The 25,106-nt window shown below is 44.6% G+C and overlaps 1 protein-coding gene across 2 annotated transcripts; it reads right to left on the bottom strand.

Moving 5' to 3' along the window:
- On the bottom strand, positions 1–23,010 carry SELENON (selenoprotein N). Of its 2 annotated transcripts, XM_069647704.1 has the most exons (3): positions 22,732–23,010; positions 10,021–10,083; positions 1–5,962 (listed from the first exon to the last, which is right to left on the bottom strand). In XM_069647704.1, coding segments are annotated over exons 2-3 (1,698 nt in total). In that variant the 5' UTR covers positions 10,022–10,083; positions 22,732–23,010; the 3' UTR covers positions 1–4,265. The 2 variants fall into 2 exon arrangements, with proteins under 2 accessions (XP_069503805.1, XP_069503806.1); XM_069647705.1 differs by lacking the exon at positions 10,021–10,083 and having other exon boundaries at positions 22,732–23,009.
- Between the last annotated feature and the right edge of the window lie 2,096 nt (positions 23,011–25,106).

Genomic DNA, 25,106 nt, shown 5'->3' with positions numbered 1-25,106 from the left:
TAAGGTTTTGAAATAAAAAGGTTTAATGTGTTTCTAGTAAATGGATACAAAATATTAAAAAAATTGCATTTCCGGTGGTGAAGCATCACCCCCTTGGATAATAAAACTTTAAACAGTAATAAAATACACACACTCTTGCCACAAAAGCAATCTGTACGTACACTAGTCTAACAACAACACTTGACACACTACGAAAACAGTTTAAATACACAGCTGAAGCATGATCGGGAAAAGATAGTTAAGAATTCTTAAACGTTTTTATGTGAGTTAAGAAGTTTAACTTGAGCATTAGCAAATGGTGAGCCTCTGACTGGAAGACTGAGCTTTTCTTATATCGTGTAACTGAATGTCACAACACATTATTTCTTAATATTTGCTTCTAATACTTTGATGGTGTATTTTCTTCCAAATAAATGACAGCTATTTATTCTAAATTACAGAAGGAAAAAGAAAAAGTGAGCATTCAATGTGCATCTAAAAGAACACACCTGACATACACCAAAAATATCATATTTGGCTGAAACCGATAGTCCTTTTTTGAAGCGCTGTTTAGAATACCATCAAAGGGTTCCAAATGCTAATGATTTATGGAGTACTACACAACTTTCTTGATGCACAATATAGAACTCTGCCCTAGCCCTCACATCTTGCATTAGTGTCAAATTCCAATGTGTTTGATTATCCCCATATGCAGCAAATGGCAGTTCCAAAGTGTGCCATCCCTCAGGTATTTGGGTCTTTACAATGTGTGCTGCCCTAGGCTAATCTAGGCAAAGCCACATTTTACCAACCTCTATTCTAACAATGGGGTTGTTTGGGGGGGTGGAGGGGCGGTGATCCGACAGGAGGCTGCCTAGTATCACCTTGCCCTAAAGCCGGCACTGCAGGTTTCAGATTGTTCTCTCCTACTTTAAATGTCTTCTGCTCAAGTGTGCTTAGATATTCAATTTGAATAAATGTCTTGCGCTGGAGTTGCTCACATAATCCACATACGGTAGGAGTGGCGTGCCAAATCTCAGAGGACCAGAACATGTCCTTATGTGGTCATGACAAGAGAGGTGTAACGGGGATTAGGTGAGATGGTTGCGTCAATGTCGAGGCCATTTTTGAGCTGACCAAGAATGGTTTTCTGTGTCGAATGCATATGCTTTTAAAAGTTGTAGTAGCTGGAGTGCTAAGCTGATATGCTACTGCAAGCGAAACATCAATTTCTATAATATTGCACAGGTCAGAAGCCCCTCTTGAGACCACGGGGTCAAAAGCCCCTCTTGAGACAGGTCAGTCTGCAAGAACTGCAAACAAACGCCCGTTATCCAAATAAATCCTAATACACTTTTCAAACCTTGACAGACCCCCACGCAGCAACACAGATGTCTCAGACAGAAAGACCATAGCCTACTGACATGGTGTTTGCAGCTCAAGGGGAACACTTTGGTCTGGAGAAAAACTGGCAGGCAACAAAGGCAAACGATGCCAGCAATGACGAGAAACTATCTCACTGACGAGGAGGGAGAGAACACAAGTGCTTTTTCTCCTGCAAAGCAACTGTCAGGAATTCAGGCCCAGCCCGTTAACTGTATAACTTTAAGACCAGACCGTCATGAAGAACAGAAGAGCAAGAGAGAAACGTGCATTTCTTTCCCTCCTCCTTCGACATATTTATCAACACACACCAACATATTAAAAAGATCAACTACAGCACAAACAAATTAATAAAACCATTAAAAAAACAAAAAGGAAAAAAATCGACATGTACAAAAGAAACTGTTTAGGATTGCTTAAATCTGTGCAGTCGAATGTTCAACGAACATTTGACTCTTACCCGATCAGTCCGTTCTGTTGCATTAACCTAAATCATATGGGATGCAGAAAAAAAACTTGTGAATCCTCTGCTGTACTGTTCATGTAATGTGTTTTCCATTATAGAGCATGCATAACTTAGCGAGCATTGCATCTATTCGTTTGACATTTTTCAAAACCCTACTCATCAACAGGTAGTGCCAAACATGAATCCCCTTTCCTTTGCAAGTAGCACAGTGCTTCCACTCATTTTATTACCCAGACTGAACAAGCCCCTTACATGCTCTGATGAATTAAGTTATATCGACTGAAGGAGGGGTCATTAATGCAAGATAACGGCCCACCCCAAGGTTATTGCTCGAGACAAAGCCAAGGGCTGTAGATTAGGGAAGGATCATTATTAGAACCAATTGTAACCCTTTCTTGAGGTCTGTAAGACTATTAGCACATGGAATTATGCAACTAAAAAGGAATGTGAATGATTTGACACAGCTGCTCGGGTCCGACAGAATATTTCGAATGAGGGCTATACCAGAGATTATAGACTGCATTTGACCATTATGATTATCTGTCAAGTTTATAATGGAATCTATGTGCTAAAGCGGCGATAATGGCCATTACTTCCCGTGAGCAATGGGGTGTTACTATTCAGGGAGAGCCTGGCTCCACTGCTCTTATCGCCATTAACGCTCTAGGGGCATGTCGGACAGTAAGCAATAACTGAAAAACATAAAAACAAAGAAGCCAATGGGGCGCAAAGCCGCATGACTTGCACTGTGGCAGGGCGAGGTGGAGAGTCGAGGCAACGCAGAGGAACCTTGAAGTCACAGGAGCCGAGGCATGTCATTAATGGTGGGTTAGGGTTGTAAAAGAGAGCTGACAGGAAGAGGGGAACATAAGGATATTGGCAGGCAGAGGATGGCAGTGCATGGGGCAGCAGAAACGAGGTAACAGGAACGGAATGAAGAAAGGGCATGGCAGCCTGCGAGGGCAGCAGAGCTGGAATGCAGAATATACAAGCTAGTCGACAGATAATGATCTCATTGCCAGTGCTGGGATTGGAGAGGGTGCCTGAGCCAGATGCTAGTGCGATATGAAACTTGGAGTTGCTGGCTACCCTGTTAAATTATACACAATTGCACTATGGCTCATGTGATGCAACCACTTGGTTACCACCATCAGCAAAAGGGCCTACTCAAGGATTCTATGGAACCCTAGGAGGAGTGACAGAGTTGCTTTCTGTGCTGGAATAGTTGGTTGTACGTCAAGGACATGCATTGCTGCATGTAGGGAAAAGTGTTCCTGCACGCACGGGTATTCGCATAATTGCACTAGGGAGAGCCCTTATCTGACAGCAGTAAACCAACAATGACAGCCTTGGAAAAATAGCAAATAGAATCGAATTTGCTGTAGGAAATGAAATTTTCCATAGATATATAAATTAAAGCATCTGGCATAATGGCCCTATTCCTCTTCTAGGAACAGCTCATAGGCATGGCAGTGCACTGGGATTCAGCAGCAGTGGGATCAAAGAACAAGCAAAGACCTTTATGCGAAAGGGTTGAGAATGTCAGATCCATGTCACTTTTTCCAGTCTCTAGTCTTCTTACTGTATACTTCAGAAATTAAGAGTGAAATTGTGTTCAGTTATACCGGGCAGTGGAACTGTAATACAGAAGAAAAGTGGAAATTCCTCCCCCATGTGCAGGGTTGGTAACCTGCTATGAAATTCAGGGACTGCTCTGCAGCCTTCCACTCTGCAATGGAAAACACCCGGTCTAAGCAATGAAAACCTAACCTCTCTGCTGTGGAACCAGGATACCTAGTTTAAAATTCAGAATTCATCTTTTGCGAATATGGTATGTTCCTGGCAAATGTTCTCTTTGTGCTTGATGTTGCCCCTAAAGTGGGTGAACTATAAAACAAGTTTAAAAATCAGTTGTCTCTGCTATATAAAAATGTGCATCTTTACCATGAATTTTATACTAATGGCATAGTTCAAACAAAAGCCTTGCCCCATTTCATAACTAATGTTTGATTTTAATTAATACATTGATTTACCGCAGCAGTAGTACCAAATTAAGACCATTTTATGGAACTTCTTCATCCTATTTTCATTCGTGTTGGTCTTATCCCGATATCCCATTTCAAATACAAGAATCATAAAAAATGCAATGTGTTTACCCTGAGCAGACATCCGTATTTAATAATTAAGCAAAAAATATTTTGGTAGTACTGCTGCTAAGGTAAAATAAACAGATGAAATGGCCCTTTAATTAAAGAGGTAAAAGAATCTTTTAAAAACAAAATTAAGACTGTTGATACAATTATAGGTAATTTGTCGATGCTTTCCTTAACGCTGGAACAAGAACGTGCACATTTGCAGAGTTATTCCAAGAAATGCTGAAAAGAAGACAATATGTAAGGCAATGTTATTGTTTTCTGGAATCATTTGTCAGTGTGGTCTAGGCCAGCATAAATGGCTTTGCTTTCTCCAAGCCCTCCTTTAAAAACTTGATGTATGTGGCAGTGGAGGGGTCTTCAAACTGTGTAGAGAAACTAAAGATGCTGCTTTCCACTTCTTCCGGCTTCATGGAAGTGATGTCCAGGAAATAATTGGCATTGATATGGTGGACGACGGTCCCATTGGGTAAGCTGATCATCATCTCTACAGGAAAGGTGTATTTCTCCAAGTGCAATTTTGCCACCTTTGCATAGATGCCGTCATCTTTGTTGCTCTGAAGAGACTCTAGTTCTTTCACCAAGGACCAGCTGCAAACAAAGCTCTCGTTGAGCAGGGCGAGGATGGGCGAACTTTCCAGGACTGTCTCCCGGAGAGTCCGCCCGGAACCTCAGCAGGACTGGTCATCTAAAGCTCCCCAAAGTAAGATGGAATGGACCAATTTGTTTTCCACCAATGCTCTTTCAAATGCTTCTGTGAAAGGGTGGTATGTCACCTTTTTGAATGGATACATTGCCACTTCCAACCTTGTGGCAGCTTCTGTCCTGCTAATTTCAGACTGCCAGTGTATGTCTTCAAACACAAACTCAATTGGTTCTCCTAAGTGGTCCCTGCTATCAATTGGATTGCCGTTCTCATCATAAATCACGGAAGGGATAGATGGGCCTGAATCTTCTAATTCCATCTGGGGCATGTATCCAATGTCAACCTCCATATTGCTGCTCTCACTTGCTCCGTACAACCACTCCATGTCAACATTTAGGGATCTGTTGTTAGGGACAAAGAGCTGGAAGTGGCGGACATGGGAGGCATCTTTGGAAATTACTATGTGACCTGTGAACTGCCCAGGTGAGAACCAGAAGGGGAAATCTGGAGGTTCGTTCAGCTGATACTCTGCATGTATCCTGAAAACAATGTCATAATAGAAGTCACTGATCGCTCTGATGCAGGCCACTGCCCCTTGGGGTGCAAACCTTGTTTTGACAAATGGCCGTGGATGGAACATGCTCAGGAGTTTATGGATGATAACCTCTTTTCCTCTAGGCGACGGAGGATAGAAACGATTGTTGGGAAGGTATCCAGTAAAGATGTTAAGTTCGCTTGTGATCATCCACCATGGATCCCCCAGGTTCAGCTTATTTTTTGGAGGTAGAAAGGCTTTGAACTCCCTGGCAAATAAAACACTGGAAATTGAAGCGGGTGCTGTCCAATTCCGAAGTCCAGACAGAGCACTGTGTGTGATTCCCAGAAAACCATCTTTGCTTTTTGTCATGGTTTCCATCAACAGAGGCTGAAATTTAGCAACCAACGACAGTGTCTCCCCAGTGGGATCTAGCACCTCCTCTTCCTCATAGTCGGAAAGAGGTGCAACGCCGGTCAACTTTTCTGCTATTGATTTGAATTCCTCTGGGCTGAGGTACAGATCTTTATCAGTATCCAGTGATGAGAACAGGAAGAATCCTTCAGTGCCAAGAGATCTCATTGCCATCTCTTGTTGTTCAATGGTCTGATTATCACGGTAGTACTTCATGCCCATAAGGACGGCCGTTATGAGAAGAGCCAAAAGGACAACACGTAGTGCCAAAGAAAAGGATTTTCTTGGTCTTTTTTCCTCACTTTCTTCTTCACCCCGGGTCTCTTCTGATGCTGCATTATTGTGATCAGTTTCTCTCCTTCGATGTCTCAGGTCTGTTAACATCACTGTAATCAGTTAATGAATAGACAAAACAAAGTAAGATGAATAAGTACATTTTAACAAAGAATGTAAAATTAACATACAAAGAATCGTTGTGTACAGACATTGTATTGTGAGTTAGCTAATTTCTAATGACATGGCTTTTAAGAGCCTTATCGATATTTGATGCCAAAGCTAGCTTCTCCTTTTTCATTAAGCATCATCATACTGACTATCGTATGGGAACAAAAGTAGGACTCTGTCCATAACACGTTGTTCCTTACTCTCATACTGAGATTCACCCAGTGACAGGCTTAGGAGGCACCTCCACCAATTTCCTTTCTACAAAGACATCAATTATGTTAACCCCCCCTGTACATGTATCCCAGGGACCTCAAGAACTAAGCATACAAAGAGCTACACGTCATACTTGTTCCTCTCAGACATAGCTGCCACTTCTGCTCTCGTTATAGGTATATACCTAGAAGCCATTTTTAGATAGGAATAAAAGAACTAAATGATGTCTCCCCAGTCAGTGTCCCTCTTGCTGCTAGTCTTCACACATTGGGGGTCATTCCGAGGTGGGCGGTAAGGGGTTACCGGCACCGGTAAGGATGCCGGTAACCCCTACCCGCCCTATTCCGAGGTTCCCTAGCGGGACCCGCTGATAACGTCTGGTCCCGTTAGGGGACCAAGGAGCAAATAACGGGCCCGCAATTTGCGGGCCCGTTATTAGCGCCTTCCCCCATTCCCATTGAGCCCTATGTGGGCTCAAATGGGAATGGGGAATGGTTTTCTGAACAAGGACTTACCGGGTCCTCCAAGGTTGGAATGACCCGGTAAGTCCCCATTCAAAGACACCAGACCCGGACCCGGGTTTCGAGGCAGCCATGGTGCTAACAGCACCATGGCTGCCTCTAAACTCGGAATAACCCCCAGTGTCTTATGGTTCCCACAACACCCTCAGCCTACATGAACCTGGGATACCAAAGTACCTTTTGGCTTCTTTTCCCCTCCTTTGATATTACACGATAATATCAATGGACTTTACTTAGTGAGACGTTCACACAGATGTTTCCATCTTTTTTTCCAAATGTAGGGCATTGCCAACTCCTTAGAATTCAACAAGAGCTGAGCATGCACCAGTTTCTTTACAAATTAAAAAAATGAAAGCTTGCAGCACTACGTATACTATTTGGTAAACTCGACCACCACCTTTTTCAAGTTTGCATAATTAATATCTACAGTGACTAGCTCTTTCAGCTCAGCTCTTTCATTTTCAGTCTTGTAAATGAATTGCATTGTTGGGTGTAGGCCTCTCTCCCACTATACAGGATACTCTAATATAGCTGTACTTAGTACCTCACACAACTTGCATTGTTAGGTCGCTATATTTAGTCTAGCCGATGGACTTTCAACTCTAGACCTGGACAAACAAGTAAATCTCGCAGCCTACAGTATGTATTGCTCACACCACTAGTGTGGGCACTGGCCGCAGGCACGGGCAAATATCCATGCACGATAGAACACGTCTACAGCTAAGCACATCCGGCCTAGTTCACACATAGCCACCCAGACTGAAACATCTGACGTACATCAACATCTCTGCCACTAGCATACAGCGACCACCACCCGGTATAGCTGGCCACACATAGATTGCTGTTGTTGGGAGAGTCTATCTCTAATCTCAAGAGCACCCACCCACGTGCCTGAGCGCTACTGGGCTTCTTAGTCGAGCCTTGCCAGCCTCCCAAGTATTAGAATGGCAAACATGCACACATGCATCTAAGCTAATCCCCTAGAATCTCTAACCACATCGACTACGGTTATCAAGGATGTTCAACCAAGGAAAAAGCGCATTGAGGCTACACAAGTGAGGAAAGAGCGCGAAATAAATAACAAAATACAATACACAATATAAATCCCCCATTTTCGTTTTTAGAGGCAGTGTGACCACCTGTGTGTGCTCCTGGTGCATCCACCGCACTCAAAATGTGGTGTCTGTGGCACTTTCATTGTCTGGATCTGTGCCCCTGTCTAAGGTACTGACCACTGCAGTACCTGAAGAAGTACCTTCAATCCTATTTGGTACTGAAACCTGTTGAAAATAAATATACAGCTTGTACTGTGACAGATTGTGCACTAAGGATTAATATCAAGTTTTCCCACATATTTTTAAGTACGTGTGGTGGTGTTAATTGCTGAATGAAATACAGCTAATGTGGCTGTTATCGGTTTTTGGAGAAGTTCATACATCACTTCCTGTCAGACATGAGGCACGATAATGTGGTGGCTTTCAATTGAGAAACAATCAATTTAATGAACTTCAAAAGGGCTCCCTCTTTTCTGTCTTAAAGAAATATACATTTGTTTCCATTAGGACTGATTTTCTATACTCTGGCCTAGTGGACAGATGTATAGAAGGCCTACCTAGTTTAGTGACAGGTATAACTCTGGGAGCTGGAGCCAAACCAGTTGAAGGTAGCAAAGTGAGTGGTGAATGCTAAGTCTCAGGAGGGGTGAGCCTGATAAAGGGCCGTCAATGATTACATACGGTGAAAAGTCAAGGAACACACTTTTATAAAAAATATTTATTCATGGCCATATAACACTATGACAAATTACTACTAGCATGTAATATAACACACCACTAAATAAAAGATACATAAATACAATCACTGGAGTAGGGCAAAATACATAACAACCCCCTGCAAACGAAAGTACGCATTAGTATGCAGCACTAGAGGTCCACAGAGATACAACACTAACTTCAGTCCATTCCAAAGATGTATGGGGCCTTGTGCCCAAAGTTCACCAAAGCTCCACACACTTTTGTGAGATGGGAAAACGTGGCTTCTGGGGTCCAATGCAGAGTTCCAATGGGTAGAGGACAAGTTATTCTAGATAATAAAAAAGTGTCTCCCACTTTCGGAATGCTTGCACGAGCAAGCGATGGCAAAGCCAAACTGATAGAAAACTAAATTTTTAACAAGGGCATAGGGTTTCAGGAAAGTGCTGTTACAACTCACCCCCTGCACTCAAATTCTTCTTAGGACTTGGCAGGTCTTCAGAAGAGGTTCCAAGGTCTTCCCGCCGTCAGCTCTGGTCCTTGAGGCTCAGGGCTTGCAGGTTCAAGCACTTCTCCGGTCGGTGACAAATGCTGGTGCAAGGTCTTCAGGATGGAGAATGGAGAAGAACTCGATGCAGGACCGTTCTCAGCACAGGACTGGATGCAGGAAAGTTTTGGACGACAGCCACTGAAGCAGGGTGACACTTTTCGCGGTCTGGCTTCGCCTCTCATCTCAGGTCCCTTCGATGCTGAAACCACGACATTTGGCAGAGATGAGTCCTGTGGCACAAGCTGCCGATCCCCAAAGTTCTGTGCCTCAATGCGGAACGGCGACGATCTGCAGCACGATAGCCCAGGCTCTTTTTGGCAGGACTCCCGAGTTGACGTCGAGGATGGATTTTGCCTCCACTCTAAGGGTCGAAGCTCGAGCGCAGGACTTCTGAAGTTCACCTACAAGCTAGGGCTCTCCAGGACCGCAGCAGAGGTTGGTTGCCAGGCCTTCCTCCAACTGGTCCACGGTCTCCTTGCATGTCTTGAAGCTGGACAGGATACTTAGCTCCTTCAGGTTTCTTCCAGATCTCTCTGGAATGGGTGCAGGGGTCCCCTTCTTATCCAAAAGGCAGGTAAGAGTTGAAACTCCCACTAGGCAATCTATGATCTGGCTCACACACCATTAACAGTGGTCCAATCAGGACCACTGGTGGCACACCTCATGCATACCATTCAGACACACAAGCCAGTTTGCGGATTGGGACCAGACAGTCCCAACCCACTACTTGCCAGCAAACACACATGGCCCTGCAGTAGCCCACAAAAGGTCTCAGCTTTCCTGGGCACTGGAAGTCATTATAAGGATTTTCCTGTCCTCACAGGCCAGCAAGAAGGGTTAGTGACAAGATGGCCATGGGACAAACGAAAAACCTTGTGGCACGGCCATGTTTGAACACAGTAGGTAGCCAAATGTGGTAAATGAGGCAAGGCTAAAACAAAATACACACAAAAATAAAACTTAACTGTTGCCACCAGCTTGTTCCTTAGGCACACATGAAGTAACCAAAAATCCTCTTGAGTGTTAGTCTAGGGAAAAACAAAAAGTGTACCCAATTATTCAATGATAACAAGTTACCAAAGGAGACAACAAAGTAACCAGACTAAGGGAAACAAGGTTTCCCAGAACGGACAGCTGTGAAGGCATCATGAAGAAGGACACAGACAACAGATTCAATTCTAAAGATAAACGTTTTTATTAACTTAAATGTCAGGATGGGAAAAGGCTTAACTTGCCCTAATCGAAGGTGGCATTTCCCTTCCTAAAGTAAACTAAGGAACGTCTGAGTCAAAGAATTCAACTGCAGAATCTGTCTGTGTCCAAAACCTATACTTGCCCTCACAATTAGCTTTATACAATGTGTAGGGATATCAGAAACCAAAAGAAAAAACAGTGTTTAACCCAATGTTCTGTTCCTTCCCCAAGTGTAAAGTAGTGTTGCAATACAGTCTCAAAATGTTCCTTCGTAGACAAAAGGGAAATTAGTTTAAATCAGGACCCAGGGTTTCTTTCCCTATGTTAGGCATTTCACAACAGAAGCACTGGGGTTCCCTTCCCCAAGTTCAAAATAGTTCACAGTAGAAGCACTGGGGTTCTCTTCCCCAAGTTCAGAATGGTTCACAGTTTTCAAGAGGCTCAAAAGATTCCCAATTTCTGTTTTTCCCCTTCTGGTGGTTGACCTGCATTCAATCCAGTATTTGGGAAAAAGGAGACATCTCCTTTATTTTAATTCAGTTCAATCTTCAAAATAGGTTTTATAAGGTTGAGCGATAAAGATTTATTTTCATTTACATCATTGAAATGTCTATTACGCAAGTTGGAAGCTTTCAGGACTGCCCTTACTTTTCTCAAGGTGCGCGGCATTCCCTTTTACACTTAATGGGATTATTAATTCATTAAAACAATTCAGACGGAGACTTCTGAGAACGTGTTCCACTTCTTTCAGACCCACACGACCACTGTGCTACATTGTATACTTGCACAAGCACTGGTTCCTTCACAGCACTCGCAGTCAGTTTCACACTGGGTTCCCTGGTCTCTGAAACTCACTGGCTTGCTTTGCAGGCTTCTCACATACCGCCCTGGAATCGGCTGCCTCCAGGGTTACCTCTTCTGCCCCTGAAATATTCTCACAGGAGAATGAGCACTATGTCTCTTCATTAGAAGGCCGGCCCCTCAGCATGCCGCCTTCTCTTGCCTTGCAGTTGCGCCAGAGAACTCCTGTTCTCACGCCGTCCCAGTTTGGACCGCCAGCCTCTGCAGTTCCGGGTATTCCGACCCTCGTTACACAGCAGCTCTGCATCCAATGACTCACAGCAGTGTCTTGCCCTTCTCTCCCACCTCTCTGTTCTCTTTTGACTTCCACCTTTTATACACCTGTGGTGTGTGAATGGGCTGCAGGTGTGAACCCTCGCTTTCAATTGCCTGACTATAATTGGGATTATTAGTGCATGCGACATGGCTGTGAGTGAAGGACCCTGGAATGGCCATCTTGTCCCCTATACAAATGTCTAGCCGCAGAATGAGGAACGAAAGGTGTAACTTGTTGTTCGGCCAGAAGCCAGGTGTGCCACTATATCAGAAATATGACAAGATGTATTTGCTCAGACAACCCTTCAAACCATACTCAATTGACAACTCTGAGGTGACAGGTACCTCATCGATGGATCCAATTGACTGAGGACAATGTCTAGCCGTGATGACATCCCTAGTGACAACCCGACATAGCCGCGTTAGTCATGAAGCAAATGTTCACTTCTGCACGAAGATACGCAGACACACACATGAACATGCATATACTTTCTGTACAGGACAGATACACTCGCATACTGTCAAAAGCTTTTCCTTTTCTTTAGCCAAATACAGAAATGCAAGAAAACCGAACATACATGGACCATGCTTGCAACTGCATTACCGTGACTAATCGTAAGGAGCTACGGGAATATATAAGGAACCTATAGGGCTCTATCGCAACTAACCTGTAGTAAGATATTAGAACACATAGGGAAACCATAGCATGACTAATGAATAACAGGAGACCACAGGCCTCAATTATATGGGGGGAGGGATGCAGGCTCTGCAGCACGAAGCACAGAGACGGTGTTCGCAGCCAGAGACAAGGGGGGGTGGAAAGATCCTGGGGCAGTGAGCCACCTGTTGTAATGATGCCCGCTCCCGGGGAGACGGTTCAAGCCCGGCGTCCCCGAAAGTGGACATCCAGTCCCCAAGGAAGGACCCAGCAATCCCATATAGGCGCCCTTTGGACAGTGTCCTGGCGCCTATGGCGCCAGGCTCAATATGGGAATGCTTGGGTGCACTTACCTGATGCAGACCATGCTGCAGGATCACGGCCTCCTTGAGGCCTGAAAGGAACTACTTTACCTGTGGGACTAATTTACCATCCGGGCGTGGTCGGGGAAGGATACATACCTGATTGGAGGAAGGATACATACCTGGAACTTCTTCCAAGGCTATTTAAACCCCACCCGAACAGCCACACGTGCTTCGCGTTGTTCTGCATCTAGCAGCTGGACGCTCACCGTGTCTGCTCCTGCATCCTGACTTCTGCCACGCCTACCAGCATCCTGGATCACCTGCAAAGGAAGAGAAGAAGAGAACAGAAGAAGGAAAAGTCCTTACCTGCTACATCCACATCCCGGAGACATCTCGCCGACAAACCTGAAAAGGAAGACTTTAATTTAAAAGCTCATCGCGTCGATCGCTGCAGCGCCGCATTCCACTCACCTTTACAGGGAGCCTCCATGTTCAGCAGCGATCATCCGGATTCGCAGTCACGCCCCAGCGCCTAGGGAGAAAAACACCAGAACAAAAGGTGAGAGAGAGAAGGGAATAAGGAAAGCTAAATCTCCATCTTAAGACTTACCTGTTGATTCATTCCCTCTTCAATTCGGGTCCGCGCCGCATCCTGGCATTTCCGGACCCCGGCCCCTAAGGGGAAAAAAGAGACATCAGCGTTAATGAGCGAATGAAAAGACATTACCAAAAAACGCTCATTAAAGACTTACCTGATTTCTACAAGGATTTCACCTCTCATCTCGGGTCGGTGCCTGTTCCCCGGCATTCCGTACCCCGGCCCCTATGGGGAAAAAGACACTAGCATTAGTACATTAATGCATGGACACAAGGGGAACCTCTTATCAAAAAACTTACCTGGAAGCCAAGCAAGTTTGGTTCTCACCAATCCGAAAATCCAATGAAGTAACTGGATACCAACGCGCCCCTGCATCAGAAGCAGGATGGAGAGCTCGTCCTTCCAGACCCTAAGGTGAGACGCTACGAGAAATCACAGAAGGGTTTCAAGGAGGGTGAGAGGGGAAAGTGGGAGGCCGATTGCATTACCCTGCAGACAGTTAATCCCCTATTTTCGCCTACAGAAGGATACTTCTGCGAGCCAGACAAGCCAGATTTGGGGGCCCGGTCCAGTCCGTCTTCCGAACCCTGCGCATCACCTTAGAAGAGGTCACAGCAGCGCGAACCAGGCCAGCGCCTCCGTGGGAGTCAGGTGAGCGTAACACCTGTGAAAATTCAGAATAAAATCCTCATAATTGCAGACAGAAAGGCTTTGTTTTGCGGTCTTCGCACACGTGACCCAGCAGAACCGAACAATGGTTATTTACTCATGGTGAGAAGAGAAGCGGTTCCCAGAGAAGCAGACAAGATTGCTCTCTCAGGCTAGGTGATCACACCAGTGGCAACAATGGGAACGCATAGCTCATTACCTTGAAAAGTTACACCGAGTGCTGTGAACAGAACAGGGTTTCAGGCCTGTAGGGACCCATTTAACAAATCAAGACGCTCTTATCATGGGGTGGTGTAGAATTTTGCACGGGCCAATTTTCTTTGTGCGACCCTGCAACTTAGTAATAGATCGTTTTGTGGGCAAAGTTTCAGGCGAAGCCACTTGAAATGGGTAGACCAGTGGGAATCCAAATGGATATGGGTTCCATAGGTAGTAGACCCGAGCTAACCAATTGGGGGCTCGTGTAAGTTTTGGGGATGGTATTGATGTTTGTAATGTCACCTAGGTACAAAACGAGGTGACTCATGCTCAGAAGCTGCAGTTGCTGGAGATTTGTGATTTCCTGTATGATCCCTGTCTATTGGAAAATAAAGGACATGAAACTTTGCCCAATGGTCGAGTCTTCCGTTATTGCCAGGGCAGGCTCTAAGGGGCCCTAGTTACTCTGCCGATTTATGATATTGTTTAAACGAACACCCCAGTCCTCTGGTATACTTCACCTGATCTTTGTAGTGGTAGCCCTCTGAGGCTCTCTTCCTCGTCTCAGTACCAGAATGGTGTGGTAGTATGTTCGTGTGTATGCTTCCTATGTTGGTGTGTATGCTTCCTAGTCATCTCTTCCTCATCCCAGTACTAGAAGGGCATGACAGACAAAATAAGGGGAGCTGGTTTACAATAACCCATAAAGGTTAGAGAAGGATTGGGGGGGTTATTAGGAAAAAGGGATCCCCAAGGGCCTCCCACTGCAAGTCCCCAAGGACCCACCACCCAAGTGATCTCCCTCACTGTCCACCCCCAGGTTCGGGATGCAAAAGCAATGGCCTTGACCGCCTGCGCAGAGGACCCACAGGGCATAGAATACCCTCAGGTTTCTCACACAGCCTGAAGGACATGTCAGTTTACCCATGACAAATGAGCAAAAGCCAGTGTAGAGAAGCTGAAGGCTTCACTGCACTGTAACAAGTTCAGGTCAGATTCAAAAATAAAAGCAAAAAGTTTGGGGGTCCAAAAAAACAGAGGGAAACGTGCTGTAAAGAGAAGTCTTTTCTAACAGTTTCATATTTTTTGCCTGAGGCAGATAATATATGAATAGTCAAATAGCATCCCTCTAAAGACTGACGATGATAAACTTACCTGAATGTAATAAGACATTTGCTCTATATTTTATCAGATTATCAGTATCCTTTGCCAACAAAAATGTATGAAGCAACTAATGACTTAAAGATGTTTAGACAATCCTAACCCAATGAATTTCTTGCAGCGCCTGGCCTAATTCCTCTTGCCTTGCTCCCTGTAGGGGTGTCACGGTATTAGTTTTATGACTGTACGATAACCTTCTTGCCAAATGACGGTATATCATGGTTATCACGGTATAGCAGGTGGAGTTGACTAACCTTAACAAATATTTTCTAAAAGGTCATAAATTGTCAGATTTATCATCACAAACAAAACCAGACACACAGGGCCAGAATTGGGGTATTCAACATACTTTCCACTGAAATGCCACCCCTTGCTTCCACCAAACACAAACACACGTGTGGAGAGGAAGGGGGGGGGAGCCCTGTGGCGACTGGCAAAGCAAACTGAATAGCTTTTCTTAAGTGGTCATTTAGGCTCGGGCCAAAAGGTGTTAAGTAATCACGGACATGTTACCCTTTGGTATGGCAGCAGGGAATACCCACAGAGATTAGTGAATTTCGCAGTGTGACTTATTATATGTAAATTCAATGATAGAACCAGGGAAATCCCCCATTGTCATGTTTAGAGAACATTATCTATTATAAATATATAAACCCCAAAGCCGCCAACCCAAAGTAAACCCTTTTCCTTCTTGACACTGCATCTATTCTTCCTATTGCTAACATATTGATTTTGTGTCAGGCACGTGTGGTTTATGGAATGGCATTAAGAACTGCTCCAACAGAAATTACTTGGCAGACGGCACATCCAACAGTGCAAGACCAAGACTGCGCAGCACTTGCTTACTGCAGCCTTTCCAAATCAGACTGAAAAGCACACTAAACGGTATAAACAATGTGACGGTTATTATTGTTCAATTAAGTGGTTCACGGTATCTTTAACGGTATACTGTTACATCCCTAGCTCCCTGGAGCAGCAGGTTCTAATTGTTCATATTTTGATCAAAGCAGTTTAAATATTCATGTGGCTCTGTGGCTAGGAAAATATATATGTGTTGTTTTAGAGATTCAGTACCACCAGATCTTGCTTTGCAGACCCAACAAATTTGATTAAATGACTATATTTCAACCTTTCAAACTATTGAAGTAATTTTCATGTGGTACCTAGAAAGTTTTAAATGCCCCCAATTTCTGGTTTGATTAAATGTCAAGAGACCTTTTCCTAGCCGCCTGTCAAACCTATTGGTTTATTTTGTATCCTAAATAAGGAATTACTTTCTAGAAATTGCCCTGCATCTTTTTTGAAAAGAGGTCCTACTGTCTAGACTACGGTTACCAGGCATGTACCTTCAAACATGTTTAGGTATCACCCCATCACTGCGCATACTTTTATAGCACATACGAAAATGTCGAATTTCAACATCCCCATTTCACCTCATATATATGTGGGGGGAGGAAATAAAAAATGTGGGGGTTCTTCGGGGGGGCCTCATCCCACATATATATATATATATGAGGTGAAACGGGGAAATAAAACAAAAGGATATTTTCGTATGCGCAGTAATCACATAGATCCCATTTTTATACATTCAGGAATTTGCTAGGCATCCAGTGGGAAGAATGATGGGGAAGAAACAGGATTAACCAAATGCTTTTCCATTTGCTGCCATGATCAACAGGAGGAAAACCATTAAATCCACTGCACATCCATGTAATCATATATATACCAAAAGAGAAGGTGAATGGTATGGAAATTTGCAGATGACGAAGATCTGGCATTCGAATGAGCCCAGCAGGAGGATAAACATAAATGAGGTGTGATTTCTAAATGCTAGCAGCAGAGCCTTGGAGGTAGTACAAACTAAAGTTTAATACACCTGGCTTTTTAAAAAAATAATCAAATTAAGGATGTTGGAGAAAAAAAAGGGGCTGGTTTATCATGTAATGAGTGGTCTTAAGGTTCCCAAATCAGAGGAGGGATCTAGTAGTAACCTAGTCTGGTGGCCTTAAGTGGCTAACCAAGGTGATGAAAGCAATAACGTCTTCATATGCAACCCTGTTGCAAAATACCTGTATTTGCTTTATTTTATCTTGCCTGGGTGCAGACTTTTTCCCGATAAGCTCTGAATGCACAGATCAACTGACATGCACATCTTGGTGTTTACGCTTGAGGACTTTATGTTCTCGATGACAGGGTACACACTATGCATTCTGTTATATTCAAAGGTAGTTGCATCAGGTGTGACACAAGGCAATCAATGTCTCACAGCTATCAAACATTGGATGTCTTCCCACTTTCTCTCCCTTAACACTGACAAGACTAAAGTATTATTATTTCCTGCCAATACACGTCCTCCTCCCTCTCCCCCTCCTTCTAACCTCTTTCCCCCTACCAATCTTCCCTTCTCTTCCTCTGCCCACAATCTTGGCCTCCACTTTGACTCAAACCTCTCACTTACTCTCCACATTTCTCTTACCTCCTGTGCCTGTCGCTATCACCTCTTCAATGTTCGTAAAATCCGATCTTCCCTTACCTTCCACGCTACCAAACTATTTCATCCCTTATCTTTTCCCATCTATTTTACTGTTCTGCTCTCTGCTTTGGCATCCCTGCCTCTCAACTTGCCCCCCTCAAATCTCTCTATCACTCTGCTATCCGTACTCTTTGCTCATGACTCCATCTCCTCTTTGCTTTCCTCTCTTGGTTGGCTTCCCTTTCATTCTCAACTTAAATTCAACTTTCTCTGCCTCATTTTTAAATCTCTTCATGACCTTGCCCCCCTACCTTTCCTCCCTCCTCTCTTTCTACACCCCCTCTCGCGCCTCCTCCCCCTTTCTGCCGACCTCTTCCTCCTCACTGTTCCACCATCACCTTGCGCTTCTTCCCGCTTCTGATCCTTTCAACTCCTCGCCCTTCTTCATTGGAACTCTCTACCTCTGCTTATCCGCTCCATTTCCTCTTACCTCTCCTTCCGCTCCTCCTTAAAATCTCATCTCCTTCATCCTCCCTCCTGACAGCTCCTTATTTCTTCCTTCTCTCTCTTCCTCTGTTTTTTTTCTAGGTCTTAGCTCTCAGTAAATTGTTCTGCATACTGTTCTCAATTGTTTGACTCTAGTTTGTTACTCATGCTTCTAATGTAATTTTGTTATATTGTAAAGCGCTTTGGCGTATGAATACAAATACAAAATTGATTAAAATCTGTACTCTTCAAGTGTTGTTTCAATTTATTAATTGGCTTTTTAGAAAATATATGACAAGAGACACCCATCAGTCACCTCGTCCTTTCTGGCTCAGCCCCCAACTGCTCACACTTGGAACATTCATTCAAACTCAATCCTGCACACACATTTGCTGCGCCTTGCATGCACACAGCATTCATCAACATTCTACCTTCAGTCAGGATGGCCATCAGTACAGGCAGAACCAGAACACATTGTCTCCTTTTCCCTGACATAATGCACAGGCAAACAGAGGTGGGCCGGGAACCAAAGGCGTCCCTTGAAATGTTTTTCAAAGTGGTCCACATCACACTGTGCAAGCAAATGTAGTGAGCAGGACGAACCCCTCCAAGTAAGGTTTGGGGGAAGGGTCTCAGAATCAAACTTCACCAACCAGAAGAAAATACAGCCAAACATCACACAAAACAAGAGGAAAGGGAGGACAAAAGCTCCTGGCTTAGGCAGATGCAGAGACAAGCGCCATGCACATGCCATGCCATGCACATGCCTACCGCCATTCATGCACTATCATACCATCTATAACCGACACTAGGGGAGAATGGGTGACATTTCTGTCACACTCACACTCCAATTGGGAACTGGAGTACTATCGCCTTTAGCAGTTGACTCCTGACCAAACAAGGATGAGGACCAACAAGGGTCCAACTCACACATTCCTTCACATGAGGAGGAGGAAAACATAGGTACAATTACTCTCAAAATCAAACTCTCACTGTCAGGTTCTTACAGTGCCCTGTGACGATTCACAGAATCTCGTCACTTCTTCCCAGAGGGGACTAGGGAGGTGAGCCCGCTATACAACGTTCCCCCTAGGGGTGGCGGAAAGTGGGACATCACATGGAGAGACTCCCCTCTTGGGGATTGGGACAATTGTTCAGTCCATGAACTCACTAAACCTCTCCTGAGGAGGTAACCACATCAAAGAACCAAAACCTTCCCTCCAAATCAGTCACTATTTGCTACTGCAATATTATCAATAAACAACCTTCAACTACCACTCATACTGTGAAGAAGACGAAGAAGATTAGAAGAACCATGAAGAGTAATCAGTGGTTGGCAGCCAACTCCACTAAGATTAATGAAATAGAACGTGGCATGACGAATATGCCCTGGAAAGAAACAAAGGACTATGTGCCTACGCTGGGGAGGGCTCAATACTTCCCGCATAAAAACCAAGAAAGGACCAATTAAAGATGTTCTCATCTTCAGAGCCTGGGAAGCTCGAATCGAGGCAAAGAAAGCAGTAGAAGGACGCAAAACAGTCTGTTGTCGGACAGATGCACGGAATCTGAAGAGAGACTGGAGATCAACTTGAGTACCGGAAGAAGACCTGGAGGCGGTGGCGTGACCCAGAGAGGGTTGACCGTGTGGTCCTCTTAAGACGCAGAGGCCATACCAGGACACGATCCATGGAGCCGCAAGCTAAAGGAGGGAGCAAGGAAAACCCATGCAGGTTGCGTCAGTCGGGCAAACCTGACCCCCTGAGAAGAACAGTGTGATGCCAGCTTGGTACAAGAGACATAACGGGAACGGCGGGTAAAGGGGCAAGAAGCTAATGAAGAGTACCAACCGACCAATCCTACTTGTCCCAGTATAAGTGGATATTGGAAAGCTAGTGAAGATATTTGCTTGAAGCGAGTTGGAAAGAAAGGAGTGGAAAGGGGCCAACCGCCCCTGTATAACAGAAGGACTATTTGTGGAACTAAACGAACAGACCAGGGAAGGACGCCAGGGATACCAGTAGTAGGGAAACACCAGAGACATTGCTAGATTGGGAAGAAAAGGAAAACCCAGAGTCTCTGGACATCAAAACAAGGAACTGTACCCACAATAGAAAAGGGGGAGCCCTGAAGGGATAAGAGCCCCTTTGAAGAACTAAAGGAATGTATTCAAAATATCACCAGAAGCCATCCCAAGAGAGACTGGTTGGGGCTATAGAAGCCGTCCAGGAGAAGGGAGTAATTCTCCTGGACCCCTCTTTCTTTTGAGCCTTTTTGAATAGCAGTAGGGACAGAACAGGATAGTTTGGGACTGAGGACAGACTTACTTTGGACAATCTTGCTGACTATAAGCACCCTAGTAACTTTTGTGTTAGGTTGGGCAAACACTGTACTATTAGGGCTAGATAGGCTTTCTTAATTATTATTTAAATAAACCTACTTGTGAAAATGCCCCCAGTTACTCTGTCTCCTTCTTCTGTCCTATGTGACGAATCCCAGGGTATCGTCACTGCTTCCATGGGAGGATCCCCTTCCCATGAGGCTGGGGAGGTGAAGCTGCTACCCGATAGTCCCCCTGGGGTGCTACTCAGCGGGAGGATCTCATAAGGAGGGAAACCCCCTATGGGACCAGTGATGACTACTGGGGGAGAACACGGTATCCCCCACATGTCCACCTCTTAACTTCACCTCCACTCTTCATCTCCCTGTTATCCTCCGCCATGTGTTTTTGTAAAGTTCCCCCAACTTCCAATACTGAGATGCGGAAGAGCTGGGATTACTTGTTAAAGTATTGCTGTAAATCAACCAAGACGAAGAAGAGCAAGGTTTTCCAATGGGCGAAGGAATTCATTACTGAGATGAAGGAGAAGCACCGATTGTTTAAAGGCAACCATGAAAACCTGAACACGTAGTCTAGTCTTTTTCACCACCGGATTGGCCTGGCTTAATTCAAATGCGAAGAGGGAAACCGAATAGATACCTTCCTCTTAGCACCGACTGGGAGTTTGGCAGCTGACGTGCAAATCGTGGCAAAAGAGGCAGAATGGAACAAGACAGGACCCGATGGAGAGGTGTGTCCAGGAGTGCTCCAAACTTCACGACAGGAGGCAAAAGCCAGAACTTCCCGCCGGTTCAGGGAGCTGGAACCCCAGAGAAACACTGTCAGACGGCTGGAGCGAGTTGCTTGAGCAACGAGGAGTCGGAAGCAAAACACTGAGGAAGCTAAAGAGTCTGACGCCGGTCCGGAAGGGAAAAATCAAGAAGACAGGTTGGCAGACAAGTGCATAAGGCTGTCAAAGGGGTGAGGACGACACCCAGTTCCTGGGGTAGGCAGAGACACTGTACAGCAAAAGCCACTCACCAGAGGCTCCAGAGACCTGCAGTTGGGAGCCAGGACCAGGCAGATGCCCTTGCTTACAAGCTAATAAGGTACGCAAGTGTGCTAGGAGACGTAGAGAACCATAACAGGTGGTGGCAGGAAGAGGGGAACAAGAAAAACCCTGAAAATAAGGTTTGGGACCCTTTGTTTGAATATACCTGAAGTGTGAAGCCAGAGCCAATAGATGAAAGTACTTGGCAGGAGAATAAACCAAATCTATACCACAGTACTACTGTAGGAAAGCGGGCAAATCTGGGACTCTGACCCAAAACCGAAGACGTCCATGACTGTTCAAACTTCATCGCCACAGTATCTGGAACAAGGGGAAGCCAGATTAACTGTGTACGGAAGAAAGAAACCAGAGAAAAGCAATACAACCCTGGGACAAGTTGTGTGGACAAATAAAATAAAAACACAGCGCTTGGCAGGATATTGCACCAGGCAGGCTGGGAAATGATGAGAAGTTGGTGAACTTTGTGTTGTGAGAAGTCAGGTACTGTCAAGAGAACGGTGAGTCATTCTCTTGAATTTGTGAGAAAGGACCAGGGGAAGATCCATACCCCCTGGCATTGTGAACTACGCAAAGCATGAGAAAGGCCAGAGGAAGAGATATTCCTCTAGATATAGAGAACTTTGTTTTATGTCAGTGTGAAAGCTTGAGAAAGCCAAGAAAGGAGAGGCATCTTGGCCTTGGTGACTATGGTGCCGAGGGTAATCAATGGCTCATACTGTCTTTTTTTATTTTACTTTCTGTCCGGGCACTTATAGTTTTGTGGCTGGTACCGGACTGCAGAGTGAAACGCATACAATCAGGACTAGAGAAACTGCACTCTCACCCAACATGCGCCACATTGAGAGGTTGGAGTTCAAAAATGCCTTTTTGTGTGGGTCCAAATATTTTGTGAGTAATCGTGGTTTGCAGACCAGACCCCCCTCCCCCACCAGTGTTGGTAAGACTTTCCGAAAATGTTGTACATCTTTTAAACTGTATGTTTTTCTTCGTCACGCACTTGCAGCCAGGCCTCGTACTTTTTCTTTTTCTACAGCCCTTTGTGGAAAACGAGCCCAAGTTGTGCAACTAATATACACTAATGACAGCAAAAAGCAGCGTCGGGATGCTAACATGGTCGTACTAATAAACAAGAGATACAGCAAGTCGGCAACGGGTAAGGTGGGGTCTTGGGATGTAGCTGTACAGGGCAACTACACTGTGCATAAGGGGGAAAAGGCTTTTCTATGGTATGTTGGAAAAACCAGAAAACAGTAACCGTGGTTAAAGCTCCGGACAATACGAGTCATGTCTACGCGGAGAATTTCAGGTTCCGCAGCAGCGTCCATGTTCCAAGACTAAAAACCCAAGAGAGAGACAAGCTAGGAGCGTCGGTCTGGTATAAGAATACGTATACAGCAAATTGGAGAGTAAACAACAGGCAACTTACCCCTGGCAGCGCACAGTCAATAGTGGCTGGCTACAGTCTCTATCCAGTGCAGGACTTCCCGGCAGATCGGTGTGAGCACAAGCATGTAGCCCATGAGCGGGGGACGGGGAGGGCGAGGGGGAGAGAATCGTTCATTTTCATTCGTTTCACAATTAAGCTAACCTTCTTAGGCAACCTCGTAGAACTGCATTCCGAAGAAAAAGTACATGTATCTCTACACTTACAGAGAGTCTATGTGTATGTCTACTGACTGTAAAAAATAGTTACAGCATCCCTCCCGTCACCCCTACTGATCACAGGCACAATGGTGCAGCCCCAGGACAAAAAACGGAATTCTGCAAAACTGCAGCTGTTTAACACTTTCAGAGGCGGTCCGTGCAATCCAGATGTCACAAAAGATGATTTGGCCACCGAATGAATGTAATAAAAGAACAAAAAGAATTAGTAGTAGAAGATTAAACAGTGCATGTTTCTACGGCATTGTGTGTTTGAAACGACGTGTTGAGATACTGTAAATCTCTCTCCAGCAGCCCCCTGCCCCCTTCGCCCTCCTCTCTCCACCCTAAATTGTACTATGTATCCCTCCTTCCTGTCTGAACATGTTTAACTACCTCCCCCAATTTGTCTGGCCTTTTGACGTCTGCTTGTAGACCCCATTTGCTTACTTCAAAAACGCACGTAACGTACGTAGCTACCCACCCTCCTTCCTTTTCCTTGCACAGATACTGCACATGATATGCAGATTTACATTTGAGCGCTCATGTTTTTTATTTACGATAGATGTTTCAACTGCCCCCCGTAACGGATTTTGCTGTAAACACATATTTATGAAATTACCTAGACTCTATTTGTAGCTCTTCTGTTCGGTTTTCGTAATTCATTCAGACAAATGCCCGTGAAATCGGCTTTTCAAAACTGCAAAAAAACATACTTTCAAGTGAAAAACATTCCCATATGATGTGTCGACCATATATGTAAAGCTCTCAAATGGCGCTCTTGTAGCGTTTCACGCTTTTATTTAAAATAACACATTTTCATATTTTTTGATTTTTACAATATATGTGCGTTTTTTAAACCTACATTAATACTAATAAAAACACGATCCTGCTCTGCCCCACCAAAATGATCCTCATTTACAACTTCATTTAAATTACATCACAAATGTGGCCAACGGTCGGTGGACCCTCACTATAAAACTAAGAGTATGAGGTGTTAATGTCTATGTAGTGGCTAGTGGTATTTACTGAACAATTTTGCACATGCAGATGGTTGTACCGTTATTTATTTTCATTACAGCATTGATCCATATCATTACATGTCTATAATGTTCTTTCCTGTCAGTTAACATTAACATTATCTGTCAGTTTCCCTGGAGAGGAGTGCAGAGTGTCTGTTCTCTCAGTGCCCCTCTTGCTATGCCATTTCCTTTCACGTGAGCCTGGCACCTGTGCCATCAGTGTTTTTGTGAGATCTCGCTTGAATTGCAAGGGGCCACGAGCAGGGACGTCATTTCACCAAAATGCCAGGGGTAGCGGAAGTGACATTACACGACCCTTGACCCCCTGATGACATCACAGGAAGTGATGTCATTTGCCCCCGCCCCAAAGCGATATCGCGGGAAGCGATGCAACACAACCTTTCACCCATTGACAAAACAGGAAGTGGCATCACATAGCATTGTACACTACGAAAAATATTGTTACGATATCACAATAATGTGATGTACATTTTATACCTGAATGGATCGCCATATGTATCGTTAAGAACAGTGTGTATAGGCCCATATTACAAAATTACTGTGATTGCAAGCAGACGTCCATGACCAAATGATAACGATGTGTTATTATATAGCACTTAAGCTTAAGCGCTTTACATATAAGAAATATACACCCAATATCACCCAACCTGTGTTGGTACCCATTTATCGACATCAGAAGGATGAAAGGATGATTTGACGCATTTGAGAATAGACTAAATCAGTGACTCACCCCCTGAAGTGTGCATGAAACAAACCTTTAATGAGTCTAGCAATTATTGTATAGAATTCCAGAAAGACACATTTTTTGTCATTCCTATTCTTTCTTATTTGGGTTCAGTGCTGAAAGTGTTAGACCTGTGGCCCTCATGTTCTTATTTTTCTTCTTTTTTTAAGGGACCTGAACAAGAAAGCCAGCCACTCCAGAATTAAAGAGCCACATGGTGCTGGCCACAGCCCAGGAGCTTGCATTGCAAAAAAAAAAAAAAAAAAATTTTTTTTTTTTTTTAGAGGTCGCAAGGGAGACCCCAGAGGTCGCAAGGGAGACCTCAGAGGTCGCACTTGCGACCTCTGGCGACCCCCAAATGACGTCCCTGGCCACGAGACCACGTACTCCACA

This window comes from Ambystoma mexicanum, chromosome 2q (genome assembly GCF_040938575.1).
Source record: "Ambystoma mexicanum isolate Mex_15411 chromosome 2q, UKY_AmexF1_1, whole genome shotgun sequence".
NCBI lineage: Eukaryota > Metazoa > Chordata > Amphibia > Caudata > Ambystomatidae > Ambystoma > Ambystoma mexicanum.
This window is presented reverse-complemented; position numbering and strand designations above follow the sequence as displayed.